At 35.5% G+C, this 17,836-nt stretch overlaps 2 protein-coding genes across 7 annotated transcripts in view; one reads left to right on the forward strand and one right to left on the reverse strand.

Moving 5' to 3' along the window:
* Positions 1-519: 519 nt before the first annotated feature.
* Positions 520-10,085, reverse strand: SCOC (short coiled-coil protein). Its single transcript, XM_031692208.1, is given in 5 exon segments — positions 520-2,092; positions 3,586-3,669; positions 4,046-4,102; positions 9,906-10,040; positions 10,043-10,085. Coding segments are annotated over 5 exon segments (462 nt in total). The 3' UTR covers positions 520-1,949.
* Positions 9,984-17,836, forward strand: part of MAML3 (mastermind like transcriptional coactivator 3) — a 562,009-nt gene continuing 554,156 nt past the window's right edge. For all 6 annotated transcript variants that reach the window (XM_072937352.1, XM_072976663.1, XM_072937350.1 and 3 more), the window contains exons 1-2: positions 9,984-10,342; positions 16,696-16,736. The gene's annotated coding sequence lies outside the window, so the exon portion shown is untranslated. The remainder of the gene's footprint in view (positions 10,343-16,695; positions 16,737-17,836) is intronic.

Below are 17,836 nucleotides of genomic sequence, written 5' to 3' on the forward strand. Positions count from 1 at the left end.
TTATACTTATATATACATAGAGAGAGGGAGAGATTCCTTTCCATATTTTTTCATTATAGGCCATTGCAAGATACTGAGTATAGTTCCCTGTGCTATACAGTAGGATCTTGTTTATCTACTTTATATATGGTAGTATCTCCAAATCCAGAACTTCCAGTTTATCCCTCCCCACCCCCTTTCTCCCCTGGTAGCCGTAAGTTTGTTTTCTATGTCTGTGAGTCTGTATTCTGTATTATTTTATATTTTTTTTATCTCTGTATCTCATTGCGAGAGCTTAGCCTAACTTAAAAAATACAACCACCTTTCCTTTGGCAATCTTGGATCTTTTGAATTCTTTGCTTTTATTTTTTGAATTAATATATAATATACTGTATTTGTTTTAATAAAAAATAGTACTCCCTTAAACATCTAGCAACTGGTACTTAAAAATAAGATACGTTACTTATCTTGTGGCTTTGAACAACCCTGAATACACCATTGCAGCCAGTTACTTTGGCAACTATATCAAAACACACACAATTTTTGAAACAGCCTTTTTATTAAACAGCAAAGCATAACTGCAACACAATTTTAAATGTTTGAAAATTAGGTCACAAAGGGATGCAAAATGTTTGCTTATGACTACTATATATTCATACAGCTAAAGTCATCAAATCTTATACCAATACAAACATAAGATTACTTCATGATTAGCCTAAATTTAGTAACCATAACCTATATTAGTGGATCTCTTTTCCTGTGTAACACTTTAACATTACTCGTGATACTCATTTCCTTACCAAATGGAATCTACAAACTAAATTTTAAAAAACTGTTAAATGACTAAAACTTTGCAAACCAGCAGCTGGGTTTACAGAAGATTCTAAGTAGTGAGATAAAATACTGAGAAAGCATCAATTAATATACATGTAAAACTCTCCCATTTTATTCATGATTTTGATACTAACACACTCTGAAGGGATTTTGCAAAGTTGATCTGCTGGGTACTACAAATAAACCTGAGAACAAACTTTGTTCTCTTCCAGGTCTTGTTTACATAGTGTTAGCCAAACAGTCCATTTTCTTATATATTCCCAAATCTAATCTGTGGCAGAGATTAACACAAATCTGGAGTAAAAACATTTGGAATCGGTTACAAGTATTTACCAAGTACTTTTTCACACCCTATTTCTATTTTTCCTCAAATTTTAAAATTTCAAACACACACACAACCAGAGCACATCTTGTCAGAAAACCAAGTGGGTAGCTTTGTGCAAGGGAAGTCTTTAACAACAAATCTTCCCAATTTGACAATTCAAAGAAAAATCTTCATTTTTATAGCCTCCGTTTTCATTGATTAAAGAGAAACAACTATCCTATCTTACTCCTAAATACAACAAATAAGCCCTAACTGAGAAAGTATCTTATTTTGGTTAAGTTTACAGTTAGAGTTCAGATTACTCCCTATACGATTAACTATAGAAATTACTTTTTACAAATGTGAAACCAATTTTTTCCTTGGGGAAGGAAAATGAGAAGAAAGCAAACGGAGAAGAGGCACACAATGGTGGACAGGGTACATAAAGCTGTGCATTCAGTACATGATTTTGGTCACTTTTTCACAACACGGTGGTTATTTTCTTGTATCTCTAACTATGCCTATAATAAAGTCAGTGCTAAACCTGTAAGTCAAAGCAAATTTGATAAAACATTCATTTTCAAGTTTCATAAATATATGCATTTCTAATTATAAAGTCTCTACAGCACATTTGCACGTTTTCATAGACTAACATAATACACAAACTCATGGGAGTTTTCTGTTATGCTCTTAATTTTGCCTAGATCTGACACTATCTTCATAAATACTCAGTGAAGCCACAAACAAAAAGTATTATAACGTTTGGAATCTATCCAAGTTTTAAAGAAAAAAATGATCAGCAGCAATTCCATAAAACATAAGGGATAATCCCTTACTTTCTTTTGCTTTTTGTGTCAGTTGTTTGAAAAACACTAGAAGCTGACATGAGGTTTTCTATATATTGTCCAAGAACTTGGTTTTCCGATTTCAGCTTCAGATTTTCTTCCTTAACTGCATCTACTCTTGCAGAGAGATCTATATTAAAAATAAAAAAGCGTATTATCAATAAAATGATGCAATGATGCCACATTATAAAATGCTTATTAAGATTCATTCTTAAAAGAAATACCACAGTCCTTAAATTTTCTGCTTTTAAATTCAGGCTAGTTTAGAAGTTAAAGTGAACTGAGTACCAATCAATAGTCAAAATTCCTACAAAGAGATTTCACATTAGATTAAATGTTATTCTTTGTAAACAGCATTTTTGTTAAGTAGTTAATTCTTAAAATGGTTATTTTTAAAAATACTGTTTTAAAAATGTGAATTTTGGTCCATATCTTACCATCATGAAACCATAATGTCTTTACTAGAAATGTTTAAGAAAATGTAGTAGGTGAACATAACTGAATTCACATACTGGATATAGGCAGTCAGTTTCCAATTGATCATTGTGTATTTTCACATTAGCAAGAAATTCAAAATAGCAGTTCTTGATGATAAAAAAGATATTACCTCCATTCAGTAAGGATTGGCTGCCTTCTAAGAGTCATTCAGTAAGTATTAAGTGCCTGTAACAGGCACTGGTCTAGAGGCAATAGTAACAAAAAAGAAAAGTCCCTGCCCTTTCAGAGTTTACATTTAATGTGCATGTGGGCACAGGTGCATTAATGGGGCTCAGGGTGTGTAGGGGATCAGGAGAAAAAACAAGAAAGGTAAGGGTCATAGGAAGCAAAAGGAAAGCTGTTCTTTTATATAGTATAGTCAGGGATAGCTATTTTGATTTAAGGAAATTTCACCAGAGATCTAAAGGAAGTGAGGGAATGAGCCATAGTGACATGCAAATGATCAAGGGAAAAGATTCAAGCACAGGGAACAGCAACTGCCAAGACTGAGTTAGAGCCTTAATGAAAGAATAGCAAGGAGGTTGGAGTGTCTGAGGCAGGATGTATGAGTCAGAGAGTGTGACTGGAGTCTGAAAGTAAAAGGAAAGTAAGAGACTTCTACAGAGTACCTGGCTTTCATTAACTGTGAAATGGGAAGCTACTGGAGTGACATGATCTGTTCAATCTGATTTCAAAAACAAAGCAAACCACAATCCCTTAATTTCCTTAAAAACCAAAGTATATTTCAGTGGTAGAATTAATTTTATGCGAGACATTCAGAAAATGAAAAAACTCAGATCAATTCCCTTTTCATTTTTGAGGCTAATGTGCTATTCTTACTTTCATATAAGCTTTATTAAAGTGGACTTAGTATAACAGTGTGGGGACTTAAAAAGGGGCTCTCATATTAGGTCAGACCTTAGAGAGGGAAGCATAAAAACACTGTTTGACTTTCTTATTGAAACATCTCTGTTCTTTAAACTGACCAGCCAAAGCTACTGGCAGGAGGGGAAAAAACTATTGAAGTAGACTTTGAAGTTTATACTTTTAAAAACTGCACAGTACCAGACAAAATTTAGCAACATAAATGCTTACAATTTCAATTACCTGGATGTTAGTCAAGAAAACTACAAAATACAAGCTAACCTTCAAGTGTGTGTTGGAGTTCCAACACTTGATTAATAAGTCGTGTTTTTTCCTCCAGTTCCACCTGATTTTCAGCATCAACTGCTGTAATAAAAAGGTTCAGATTTACTATAAATTAACATTAGCTACCATTTGTGTTGTATAGCACTTAAAAGATCTATAAAATGTTTTATATTCATTATCTTATTAGACTTATACAAGAGCCCTATGAAGTAAAAGGTTATATTCCGCATTGCACATAAGGACACCAAGGTGAAGGCAAAATGTTTTGCCAACATCTCACAGTTAAGGAATGGAAGTTGCCTTATATCCTTTCTAGAACTATACGGGATTATAAATAGGTAAATTGCACAAGATCCAAGCCTTCTAAATATTGCTTCTCTGTTCTTTCCATTGCTTAATGAAGCAGTGTATGTTCCACACAACCAGGAACATACAGAAAGGAAAACAAAGAACATACCATCCATGTCAGCATTCATCATCTTGGGCCTTGGATACAAAATTCTTGATAAATGGTCTGCAATAAGAAAGTCAGAAACACAGACATACATAGCAATGAAATATAAGCTTGTTTTTCAGAAGAAAATTAAATGACCCAGTTGGACCCTTTTCGCATACTTTACTGTGTCTAAGAATAAAATACTCAGTGGGTAAATAAGCAAAGAATATGTACAAATAGTTTACAAAGAGAAGTATTAAGTAAACAAGAGGAAATGTTGATTTTCTTGGTAATCAAAGAAATGCATAGTAAAATACCACTGTATATTTCTTAAAATATTTCTCTAAAAGAAGATAAAGGTCAATGCTAGAAAAGTTACGGAAAAGCAAACACAAAATATTGGATACAAATTTTAAATATGTAATCTTTTTGGAAGGCAGTGCAGTAATAAACAAGATTCATAAAAACATTTAAATATTTTTTACAAAGCAATTTTACTCTTGGAAATGTAGCCCAAGGAAAATTATGAAGGAAAAAATTATATCCATAAAAATCTTTACTTCAGCATTATTTATAACCCAGTAAATTAGAAACAACAAACTGTCCATTCGGAGTCTGGTTAATTGTAGTTGCCATTTCTAATAGAGTGGCTACTAAAAATAATTATGATGACTATAATAACGCTAATGTAAATTATTTGAAATATAAGCATGGATAAAGAGAATACAGCAAAATGAAAAAATCTAACATCATTATGTGATGGGAGCAAGGAAGACATCTCTTAAAATAGTCTTCATTATTAAAGCATTGTTTTATATATAGCAATTAATACTTTTTAAACATAAAATTCTAAAGAAAAATACTCGGTATCTGAAACACTAATATGGATTAAATGAAAACATGTCCATTGTCACCTCCTGGTTATGGTTAAAACAGATTAATTAGGATATAAATAAGTAAATAAATATTAACACTTTGTTTCTATAAAAGGCTCCAAAATATTAGAGCACAAAATTCTTGTGAAACATGTCCTGCTCAATTGCTAACATTCATTCACATGCAGTGTGCTCAAAATTTATAAATAATGCTACCAGATTATTACTGAAAACAGATTTGTTAACCAATCTAATCTACTCACTGAAGGAACTTAGACCTGTCAGTTTTGTTACTCTTTCAACAAGTATTTATTGAACATCTACTATATCCAAGGCATTGTTATGCCTCCAAATGCTGAACAGTAGAACCCAAACCTATTGAACAAAAACGTCTACTACTAGAACTATAATCACAATCAAAACTGTGATCAGTGTATATCACCTCACAGTTTCAGTTAATATAACTGTGTGACACTTCAGATACTAGTGTGAACATGGGAACAGAATGCTCTGTACACAGGTATAAACTACATCTTGGTTAAGATATCAGTCTAAAAAAGAAAGGTATTAAACTTCCTTTACACAGAGCATTATTAAAGAATTACTAGCTACAAACAGTATAAAAACAATGCTTAATAAATCTACCTCAAGTATTCTGGCATCTTTCCACTGATCCAGCATAAGCACTGCTCTCCCTCATATCTTTTTCACATGGTTTTCTCAGGTTCTTTGTACTTCAGAGAAAGTTTTAAATAGGTAGGTAGGTAGGTAGGTAGATGGGTGGATGGATGGATAGAAAGAAAGAAAGGAAGAAAGATATAGATGCAGAGTTGACCGCTGAACAGCACAGGTTTGAACTGGAGTTTTTCAGTAAGTACTACTACAGTACTACACGACCTGCAGTTAGTTCAGTCTGCAGTTGTGGACTGTGTGTATGTAAGGCCAACTGTAAAGTTATATGTGGATTTTCAACTATGCAAAGAGTTGGAGCTCCTAACCCCCTTGTTGTTCAATGGTCAACTGTGTAAATATGTGTGTATATATACACACACACATCTACATAAATCCAAATACACTGATTATGAAAATTTTTTCAAAAGTTCTTCAATCCTGTGTAGTATTTGAACACTACACTTCAAAAATTCCTCTGCATTCAAATAATGTCTTTATAATTGAAGAGGAAGAATGTTAGCAGTGAAAACTTTATTTGGCACTTCCCCAAGAGAAGAGCATTTTCATACCCCTTCAACTACTGATCTGGCTAAAGTCTGGGAAGAATAAGAGGTAACAACCAAAAGCAAAAGTAAGTGATCTTGGGAATACTCAGCAACAGTAGACTTCAACTTGGCTATTTCCCCTGCTACATAATACAGGTATCCCCCATTTTTCGAAAGTTCACTTTATGCCATTCATTTGTATGAAAGACCTACATGAGTACCTGTTTTTGCTAAACAAAAGTCTGAAGCAGATTTTCACTTTCATGAAAAATGGCAAAAAGCAAAAACAGCATTCGGTGTTTGTTTTGCAGCAAGCTATAATAGAGGCAGCGTTCACTCTGAGCAGGTGAGAGTGATACCACCAAGCTCCTTCCCTGAAAACACACAGCATCTCAGCATCAAGCCACCATAGCTTTGAACTGTGTCTGTAAGCTCCTGTGCTTTTATCCCTATTTTGTGCTTCTGTTCACAAGATATGTCTTAAGATAATTGCTTCTTTACTTTACACCATTTGGCTTATAAAAGGTTTCACAGAAACACTTTCAGATAGTGGGGGAAGCCTGTATATTAAATGCTTAAATTTCTATTATACAGTGTTTTGAAGACTACAGAGGAAACAGAATTTTCATGACAGCTAAGAAGGGTTATACAATATTCAAGCTAAAGCAACAGAAAATGACAAAATCAATGTACTTGATTTTGAAATTAAATCGAGTATAGGGATGGGTTATACTTCTTTTGCCTGTGTTTTAGCTAATACTAAAATTGAACCAAAAAGTCTTCTACAAAAGCGAAATGTTCCAGACTGACCAATATAGTAGGTAAGGAAAGAGAAGCCAGTTTCTGAAGTTTTGGCTACATATAACCCGAACAATAGACAATTTATGCATGGCTTATCAACAGTTTGCATTCATCTGAAAAAAATAAAAGGAAAAAAAAAACACAGTAAAACAGGGTGAAGGGGGCTTATTAGAGGAAAAATTACTCTTAGAAAAACACATTCAAGGTTGGGGTGGAAGAGCATGGTGCGAGGACGGTGTTATAGGATACACCACGCAACCCGAGAGAGGACTACTCACACAGTTACACACGTAAGATTACACGCTAATGGTTGAACAGTGCAAAACCTGCCTAACTAGCATGGCACGATAAAACACAATTTTTTCCTATTGTGGTGTGATAAAATAGACTGACCTGAAAATGCTGCTCTTGAATATATTCTAAGAGTTTCAGGAAATTTAGAGTAATAAACTGGTTTATTTTATATATGTGATCAAAAGGTTTGTTGAGCTCTTTACATCAAAATATTTTAGCCATGGGTTTTATTTTCTTCAAAATAGGATCAATCTTCATACTCTGCAATGCCTACGTTAGCACACTACTGTGTCAGAATGTGCACTCCATGTAAGATTGAATTTTTCAACTATAAAATTTTTTCTCAAACTACAGTTGCTATCAAACCACTTCTACGTCATATGTGCTCTTAAGAGTTCATTTTCAACTCCTGCTCCTACACATAAAAGCAAATATGACATAAAAAGAGAGAGAATCCAGACCAAAATATCTCAAGTGTGGGAACACTGAAATAAATATAGGATGCTAAGATTGATCTGTTTATCCAAAATCGGCCTGAGTTCTGAAATAGATATGGTTGTCTGAGATTCTTCAACTCTGACCAAAGCTGAGGTCAGATATCATAAAATTTTTCTCAAAAATCAGTCAATTTTGGCAACTATCTTCTTCATTTAGCCTTGGTCAGTGGAAGAGAATCTAGACTTACTTTGATAATTTAAGTCCAAGAAGCAGAAGTATGGAGACAGCAAGATCAGGAAGTGTGGCACACACCCAACTGATCAGAGATTATCATTTGTATTACCAAATACACATCCACCTTCTTTGCTAGTACCCCCAGCAGTACCACAACATCATTCTTCAGAAGACACAGTTTAGCACAGTGATTAAGACCATGGATTTAGACTACCTGGATTCAAACCCTAGCTCTGCTGTTTATAAGCTCTAGAACTTTAGGTAAGTTTAGTTAACATCTTTGCCTCAGTTTCCTCATCTGTAAAGTGAGGATAGTAATAGTACGTACCTTATAGTTTTGTTGTGAGAATTTTACGAGCTGATATCCATAATGTGCTTGCAACAGTACATAGTAGGTGATTTCTAGTATTAGCTATTATCTTCTCTACTTTCTAGCTATAATTAAGGTCATAAGAATTTTAGAAAAATCACCTAGTCCAATTGCTTCAATTTTACAAATAAACCAAGGCCAAGATGATAATGGCTTACCCAAGATAAGAGTCAAGACTGAGATTTTGACTGTTCCCTGATATCCATCCAATCTCAACCACCCAACTTTTATGCATCTAATACTAATTTTCATCATCTGTTATCTACCTATTAGTGAACTAGTAAGACTACTAAAATAACATCACTATGCATTAATATACTAAATGCTTTGCATACATTATTAGTTTATCAAATCAACAGGACATTACAACTTACAAGGAGACGCTGTATCTCAGACAGGTTATGTATTTTGCCTTAGATTTCACAGGCAAAGTTTGTACCAAGAATTTGAACTCAGGTCTACCTATAAAATCCCTGCTTTTTCCATTTTTCCAAAATTCTGACGGCTGACAGGAAGGAGGTTGGTAAAACTGAACGCTGAACGAGAAACAAATTCAAGAAAAGGGCATGTGTGGACGTAATAACAGAGAATGTACCGTGGTTTTTCAATTCTGAAAGCAGACTTTTCCAGAAGATACTTTAATATGATCCTAATCTAAGTTTGTCAAACATTTTGCAACCCCTGATATCAAATTCCTTTGCTATTTCTACTATCTAAGCAACTGAAGATAAATTTCATTCCCTTCAAGCCGCATCAAACTTCAACATGGTTTGTTCAGGTTCCTCAAATTCTGACTTGTCCTGGTTAGATAAATCCCAGTTTAAATTCCATAAGATTAAGAAATGTTTGGCCAAATAAGAATTTGATCAGAAACTAGATCCCCAGAGTGGCTAGCTATATTGAGTTTAATCAATGGGTTGGTACAGGCACAGAATATATAGGCATATCTTTGGAACCTCAGGTACAGATACAGTGTTGAGAACATAGCACAGCATCTGTTCTTAATATTACGTCATAGTGCTGGAATCAATACGTTGAACAGCAAAAGCCCTGCCTTTCAGGAATGTGTCCTCTTTCTCCTTTCTAATCCTAACCCTCAAAATTGTCCAGGAGGAACTCTGAGATACGCCCATTGAAGAAACTAACCCGGACTGCTTTCAGCGCCTGGAAAGATGCCGCCAGCCCTTGTTTTACCGCTCACTCGCTTCCCCTCCACCCCCGCCTCGGCGTCCTCTCCCCGCATCTCCGAGTTCTCGGCAAAGCAGCCACGGGCAAGTCCAGGCGTGCCAGGGCCCATCCCACCCGAAAGCCCCTCCCGCAGCCCCATTTCAGGGCGGGCAGCTGGACTGAGGCCGTCGGCTCAGGTGCTGCGGGGTGAAGGCGGCAGGAGGTCCCGCCAGGGACCGCGGGCGACCTTCCCCAAAGGAACCTCTGGGCGAATGAAGAGAAGAGAAAAAGAGGTTGCGCAGGGGTTCTGCACAGAGCCAGGCCTCAGCCGCCCACCAAATGCCCAGGCCCGGGGACGCTTTTCCCCGGTCCCCGAAGCGCTGGGCCGCGTCCAGCCCGCCCCTCCCTCCAGGCTCTCGGCGGTACGGAGGCCACAACTCCAGTCGCCGGGAGCCAGGCCCTCCGCGGCCCATGACACCCCTCACCTGCCGTTTCAGACGCCGGCAGGGGGAGGGAACAGGAGGACGCCTCAGGCCCCGACTCTTGGACCAACGGGCACCGGCAGCCCCGCCCTCTCCGCCCACAGAGCGTGCGCCGAGATGGGAGTCCCGCCCCGTCCCGCCCGCCGCCAGCCAATCACCGCTCAAGAAGGCACGCATGCGCATTAGCTGCCCGACGCCCCAATCGTCCTATCTCAAAGCCCCGGGATCCACCTTTTGCCATAACAAAAGGAAACTGGCATCCAATCAGGATTGAGGCCGTTGTGGGCGGTTCCGGGAAGAGCAACAGCCAATGACAGTTCAGAAGCTAAGTTAAGCGCGGGAAAGCCAGTCCGCGAGAAGCAGCTCTTCAGTCTCAGGAGGACCCTGAAAATGGAGTCAGAAAAGCAGTCTGGAAAATTCTGACGGCTGACAGGAAGGAGGTTGGTAAAACTGAACGCTGAACGAGAAACAAATTCAAGAAACGGGCATGTGTGGACGTAATAACAGAGAATGTACCGTGGTTCTTCAATTCTGAAAGCAGACTTTTCCGTATTTTTAATTTCCCAAGTTGGAAAACCCTTAAGTGTACCTGTAAGGAATTATACCTCTCCGCATCTTCCCCACACTATTATAAAATCCATAGTGCTCCTGACCGTTTCATAATATTTTAGAATTGAGAAAATACCTTAATACTACCTCGGTATATAGTGCTTTTGTTCACTTTAACCCGTTCGTTCCTCACAGCAACTCACAGAAAGAGGCTTAAAAGTAAATTAATGTCCTGCTTGAGGCCATAGGCACAGTGTGAAATGCTATGTGTCAGGCTTTGGGATGTAATGTAATCTGGCTTGATATCTTTCACAGTTACCTAGCACTTTACACAAAGCAGCATCCTGTTTGTTTTTAATATTTGTTATTGTTTTGGCTTTGGCACACTCTTCCAAGTTGTAGAGGTGCGCCCTATGTCTATCTGTTTCTTGACTTTATACTTCTAGCACAGTTTCCTGACATAGGGTCTTTTAAGGAATATTTTTAAAACTTTGTTTCAGTGTTTGAGAACTACATATTTGGAGCTAAATTACACAGTATGAGGACATTTACTAGACTGCAGTGCAGGAGCTAAATAAGTGGAAAATAAGAGCCAACATAAATCTAATAGTGTCAAAAAGAGACTAGAGAGAATGAGTGTGAGCAGGATTCAAAGAATAGTAGCCAAGAATTTGTCAGGGTTTTAGAATATTTGAATTATCTTCAAGAAGCACTTATTCTTGAGCAGAATTAGAATAAGGAATTCCATAAAGGGACACATCATGGTGAAGCTGCAGAATACCAAAGACTAGAAGTATTAAAAAGCTGCTTTTTTTCCTAGAAGATTTGGGGTGGGTTTTTTCTTTTAGTTTTAAATAGAGTAAAATACACATAAAATATTTGCACTTAAACTGTTTTAAAGTGTACAGTTCAGTAGTGTTAAATATATTCTCATTGTTGTGCAACCAGTCCCCAGAACTCTTTTCATCTTGCAAAACTGAAACTCTATCCCCATTAAACAACTCCCAGTTCACCTCTACTTCCAGTCCCTGGCAACCACCATTCTTTCTGTCTCTTATCAGTTTGACTATTTTAGTTACCTCATTTAAGTAGAATCATACATATTTGTCTTTTGTGGCTAACGTATTTCACTTTGCATAACATCCTCAAAGTTTATACATGTTGTAGCATGTATCAGAATTTCTTCTTTTTTTAAAGGCTGAATGTTATTCCATTATATGTATATACCACAGTTTAGCCATTCAGCATTCAGTGGACACTTGAGTTGCTTTTCGCTTTTAGCTATTATGACTGCTGCTATAAACATGGTCTGTGCAAATATCTCTTTGAGACTCTGCTTTCAGTTCTTTTGGGTATGTATCCAGAAGTGGAATTGCTAGATCATACGGTAATTCTATTTTAAAAAGCAACTTTTAAGAATGTGATATTAACACAAAAATAGACAAAAAGAAAGTTAGGGAGTAGCTGTACCTGGAAGTTGGTATACAATAAGGGTGTCTGGTAAGAAAGAAATGTTGATGAGGTTGTGGAACAGAATTGTTACTCATTATTCTTGGGAGTAAAACTGGTACAATAACTTTGTTAATAGAAACTTTGTTTCTATAGAAAAGACAAATTATGGTGGTTTTAGTTAAGTTAGCTATTTATATAAAAATATGAAATTAGATCCTCATCTCACACCACAAGTAAAATTAAACTCCAAATGAAGTAAATGTGAAGTGTGAAAAACAAAACTAAACTTCTAGGGAAAAAACAGATGTCTTTGTGACATCAACATGGGGAAGAATTTGTTAAATCAGACAAAACAGTGCCATTCATTAAGGAAAAGATTTTAAATTTAATTATTTTATACACAGAAGAGTTCTAAGTTTTATAAACAGAAGAGAAGACAGTTTAAATCAGGTTAAAAACAATGTACAGGCTGGGAGAATATAGTAAAGCTCTGAGAATATAAGGAATTCTGAGAAAGATAAAAGTTCAAATAACATAAATAGGCAACTCACAGAGGAGGAAGAATGGCCAGAAAGATTTCTTTACTATTTACCTTCACTAGTGATCAGAGGAATTGATATTAAAACAAGATAAAGGAGCCAGTTCATTAAGAAGATGCAGAATCCTAACAGTGCTACCAAATGGCACTGAAGCAAAAACTGATGGAACAGAGATTAAAAAAACTAGCCCACAACTCTAGTTGGAAAGTTCATCACTCCCCTCACTGTAATTTGTAACACAAGTATACAGAAAATCTGTAAGGATACAGAACCCAGGTCCCTTGCTTGCCTTCACATGAGAATCACCTGGGAATCTCCTAATAACGCCAAAGAACAGACTACATCCCAGACTTATTAAATCACAATCTTTAGGTGGGATACTGGCATTAATATTTTTGGAAGATACAAAGATAATTTCAACAGAGTACAGGCAAATGTGGGAACTATTGATAGAGAAGACCTGTATGAAAATTTCTATCAACATATTTGACCTATTTGACATTTATAGAAAATTCCACCCAATAGCTGGAGGACATGGCTTCTTTTCAAGTGCACATGGAACGTTCACCAAAGTGGACCATATTCTATCATAAAACAGCATCATCAAATTTTAAATGATCGAAGTCATAAGAAAATATTTTCTCTGCCCACAAAGGAATTAAACTAGAATTCAATAACAAAAAGATATTTGTAAAAACCCAGGTAGTTGGAAGTTAAATTACATGCTTCTAAACAAACTATGGGTCACAAGAAAATATTTTAAATTAAATTAAAATGTTAACATGTCAGAATTTGTGGGATGGAATAGAAGCAATGCTTACAGAAATTTCTTTACCATTAATTGTTTATATGAGAAAACAAAATAAGAATCTACATGTTCACTGTAAGAAATTAGGAAAAGAAGAGCAAATTAACTCAAAGCAAGCAAATGAAAGGAAATAATATAATATAGAACAAAAAATTATACTGAAAAGCTTTAAAACAATAGAAAAAATCAATGACATCAAAAGGTGCTTTTTTGTTTTTTGTCTTTTTAAGGAACAATAAAATTAAAGGCTCTAGGCAGACTTGTCTAGGAAAAAAAATAAAAGACACCGTAAAATACAGGTAGCAGGAATGAAAGAGGGGACATCTTTAGAGAATCTGTAGACATTAAAAGGCAATTAAGGGAATATTATGAACAACCTTAGCCAATAAATTTGAAAATTTAGATGAAATGAACAAATCCCTTGAAAGAAAAAAAAAAAAACTCGCTCAAGAAGACTAGATGATACGAATAGCTCTATATCTATTTTAAAATGTCATTACTAGATTATCTTTCCCACAAAGAATGCTCCAGATCTGAATGATTTCAATGGTAAATTCTTCCGTATATTTTAAGAAATTTTATCAGTTCTCCACAAACTCTTCAGAAAATAAAACAGGAAAGAACACTTTCCAACCCATTTTGAGAACAGCATTACCCTGATGCCAAAACTAGACAAAGACATTAAAAAACATAAAACTGAACATAGATACAAACGTCTTTAATAAATTACTAGGAAATCAAATCTAACATTTGCCCCTTGGCAGAGAGCCTGGGCCATTGTGATTCTGGCCCGAGGAGTTTCATTTCTTCAGGGATTATGTTCTCAAGCTGATTCTAAAATTTGTATGGAAATACAAAGGATCTACACTGGAAATGTTCTGTAATATCTTGATTGGTGGGGTGGTTACACAGTGTATCCAATTGCCAAAAGTCATCTCCTATAACTTAAAATGTGTGTATTTCATTATGTATTATTTTTCCTCAATAAAACTGTTTTTTTCTTTAATGAGAAGACTAGCCAGGATTTCTTTAAGATTTGCAATATGCTAGATAAGCTAAATGTGATCTTTTACTCAGTCCTCAAACAATCCAGTGATCTAGGTACTATCAATCCCATCTTACAGATGAGGAAATCAAGGCTCAAAGTGTCTTGTTCCATAGCAGATAGCTAGTGACAGACTGAATTTAAACCTATCTTTTTTACCTGGGAAATGAGTATCATAATACCTACTTTATTTGTTATTAGGATTGTTAGAATTAAATGAAAATAAAGCACTGCAAAGACTAAAAATTGACTTTGGAACTGCAGCCCAAAGAAAGTGGGTTAGAACCTGCATCCTCAACCTAACCAACTGAAGTTCCTACTAAAACAAAATCGACATTCTTCACAGGGCTTAAACAAGACCCAGGGACCCCTAATATAATAGTCGAAATGTCCAGGATCCCAACCACAGTTTTTCAGCTTACGAAGAATCACGAACATCTCAATTCACATGAGAATAACAATCAACACAGCAACTCTGAGATGTCACAAATGTTGAAATTGTATGGAAAAGATTTTAAGCAGCTATTTTAAAATACTTGAACAAGCAATTATGAAAAACCCTGAAACAGAAGTTATAATTGAAAGTAGAAGCAACATAATAGAGGCTATAAATAAGAAGCAAATGGAAATTTTATGACTAAAAAATAAAAGAACTGAAATTTATAACTGTCTGCAAAGACTCAATGGCAGAATGGCAAGGAAAGAGGAATTAGTGAACTTGAGGATACCTCAGTAGAAATTATCCAATCTCCCAACAGGAAAAAAAATATGGTAGAAATGGAATAAAAAAAAGTAAACTCAGGAGGAAGGGATAACAAAAAAGATCTAGCATTTGTGTCATCAGAATCCCAGAAGGAAAGGGAAAAGAGTATGGTACTGAAAAATACTTGAAGAATTAATAGTTTTTCAAATTTGGCAAAAGACAGTTTCCTAAGGGGAAAGGGTGATTAGGAAAATAATGTCTAAAAAGCTCTGAAGGTGGAGCATAATGGAAGACTGTTGAGAAATGCTGATCTGGACTCTGGGCACCAACGTCGCTAACATCACACAGAGAACTCAGCAGATAGCATTTACTGCCTGATGACAAAAGAATGCACCACTACCTATAAAATAGTTTTTCAGAAAAACAGCAACAACAACAGAAAGCAGCCTGACCTGATCACGCCCATAAACTAGCAATTTAACAGGAAATAGAGAGGACTGAGAAATATGTTAAATCTACCATCTGAATAAAATTAGCAAAATCTGACAACAGAACAAAACAACACCAGAACAAGAACAAACAACAACAAAAGTAAAGCCCCTTTCTTTCCCAAATAAAGTGCACTGGGCATAAAAAGGATGGAAAGAAGATCTATAGATTAAAAGACACAAAATGCATTTTTAAAAACAGATCAAAAGAACCTATGGCTTATTTTGGATGCACCCTTGAATGATAAAACTACCTTTAAAGTGCAAGAAAAAGATTGCCATTAAGTAGGATATGGTAATTTTAGAGCATTCACCTTTTTAAAAATTCAGAATCAAACATATATCTTGCTAGAGAATTTAAACTTTAAAGGAAATCTTTAGACAAACTATCTGAAAAAGATAACATACAAAAAGGTAACCATAACATTAAAAGCAACATATTATTCACAAAATGTTGCAAATTGGATGAATAGTGTTGCTGATAATTAAGATGTGTCCTTGAATGAGTAGAAAAAATTCTTGAAATGGCAAAAAAGTGACAAGAAAGGACAATAAACCCAAGTGAATATTGAAAGGGAGCAGAAACTTTGGCACACTCGGCATGAAGTGAACATTCAGTAAACTGTTTATTTACTTTATACAGTATTCCATATTTGCATTACATTGTTCAATAAAAAATGATTTAAAAGTAGCCACAAAAATTCCCTTCTTCTGAATAAGGAAAACATACTAGTACAAATAGGAAACAGTGAAATTGCATAGAAATATTTGATTATAAAATGGATATTCATGTGCTCTGGAATGTGCATATATTAATATTATAAACCATCTAAATAAAAGCACAAATTAAAATATTCATCATAGAGAATGGAGAACTCCAAATTGAATACAATTTTTGCAAGGCAAAGTAGTCTGTGAGGAAGAAATGATAAATAATAGCAAACTTCCAAGATCATTTTGATGTTCTAGTCTGACATTCTCTCATCAAGAAATAAAAACTTTGAGCTTGTTTTCAGTAATTAGGGTTCTAAACATACTGTGGATATTTTAAAGTGAAATATGCTAACTGGAGACATTTTGATAACTTTCAAGTGTAACCAGGTGCATTTTCTCATACTTTCATGCTCATTAATTTGCAAAATGTGTTTCGTCTCATTCCTAAAAAAGAACTCACTTTTTCCTTTTTACTTATTTTTTTTCCCTTGAAAGGTTATTGAATTCATTGGAGAATGAATATTGTCCTGAATTTGGTGAGTGAAGAATATATTCTGCCTGTTGAAACTTGATTTCAAATCTAGACTCAATAGTATACTACACTGCTATTTGGTAAATTAAGTGGTGCCTGTTTACTTTTCTAAAGATCACAATTTTTTGGTAATAACCAATCATTGGCTAATTTGAGCAGAATCATTTTCATTCGTTTGTCAATAGAGAAAATGTAAGAAATTACTAGTGTATTTTTAGTGTTTCTCAAATGAAAATCAGAAGGATTTCCAGGTCTCCATGGAATCAAGCTTTGAAGATTTTGACAAAATTGAAAATAATGAAGAATGACTCTGCAGGGTCTTGATGCTTATTTTTCTCTAGACAAAGTATTGTCTTAATCGATGTTCCCCAAAGATTGGTACTTATACCTCTGGTTGAACATTATGAGCTTTTAAAAATAGTTATACATTTTATCATAATAAAAATATGAATAATACGGCTAATGCTCAGTTTGCAGATGTTGTTGCTTAGAACAAGAACCTAAGTTCAAAAGTGACGTTAAGTAAATGGTTAACTTAATGTGGCAAAAAAGAATTGCAATATTGATACGCAGATGAGTGGTTTGGAAACCCTGCTCTGTCAGCAGTGCAACAAGCATTGGTTTGAAGAAGAGAGAACCTGGGTTCCAGTTCTGGCTTAATGTATTTGTGTTCATTTACTTCTTCATTTCCTAGTTCAAAAGTTTCACTTAGTGTTCATTATGAGCTATATACTGTAGAGGATCCAAAGATTTGATATTGACTGTAAGGCTGAGGGGGATGAATTACCATACACCCTTGTGTCTTTAGATGAGGGACTGGCATAAAGTTAATTCTGCTTCTCTAATATTCTATAAAATGACATTGAGGAATTTACCAAGTAACACTGCCAGTGAGTTAGACTGGATGGTTCCCTTTGACGGTTTGGTTGTGTCAGACAGTCCAGTCCTTAGCACTGTGCCTGCCGTAAGATCTGAAAGGTTTCCTGAGTGAGTTACCTCTAAGCCCCTCCACTCGAACCTTTTTGATTTTGGGTTTCTGTGATTCTCTATACATGAATCTACCACTGTCAGTCATTTCAGCTGAGTACATGTTGTACTGAATTT

Source organism: Vicugna pacos, chromosome 2, assembly GCF_048564905.1.
Source record: "Vicugna pacos chromosome 2, VicPac4, whole genome shotgun sequence".
NCBI lineage: Eukaryota > Metazoa > Chordata > Mammalia > Artiodactyla > Camelidae > Vicugna > Vicugna pacos.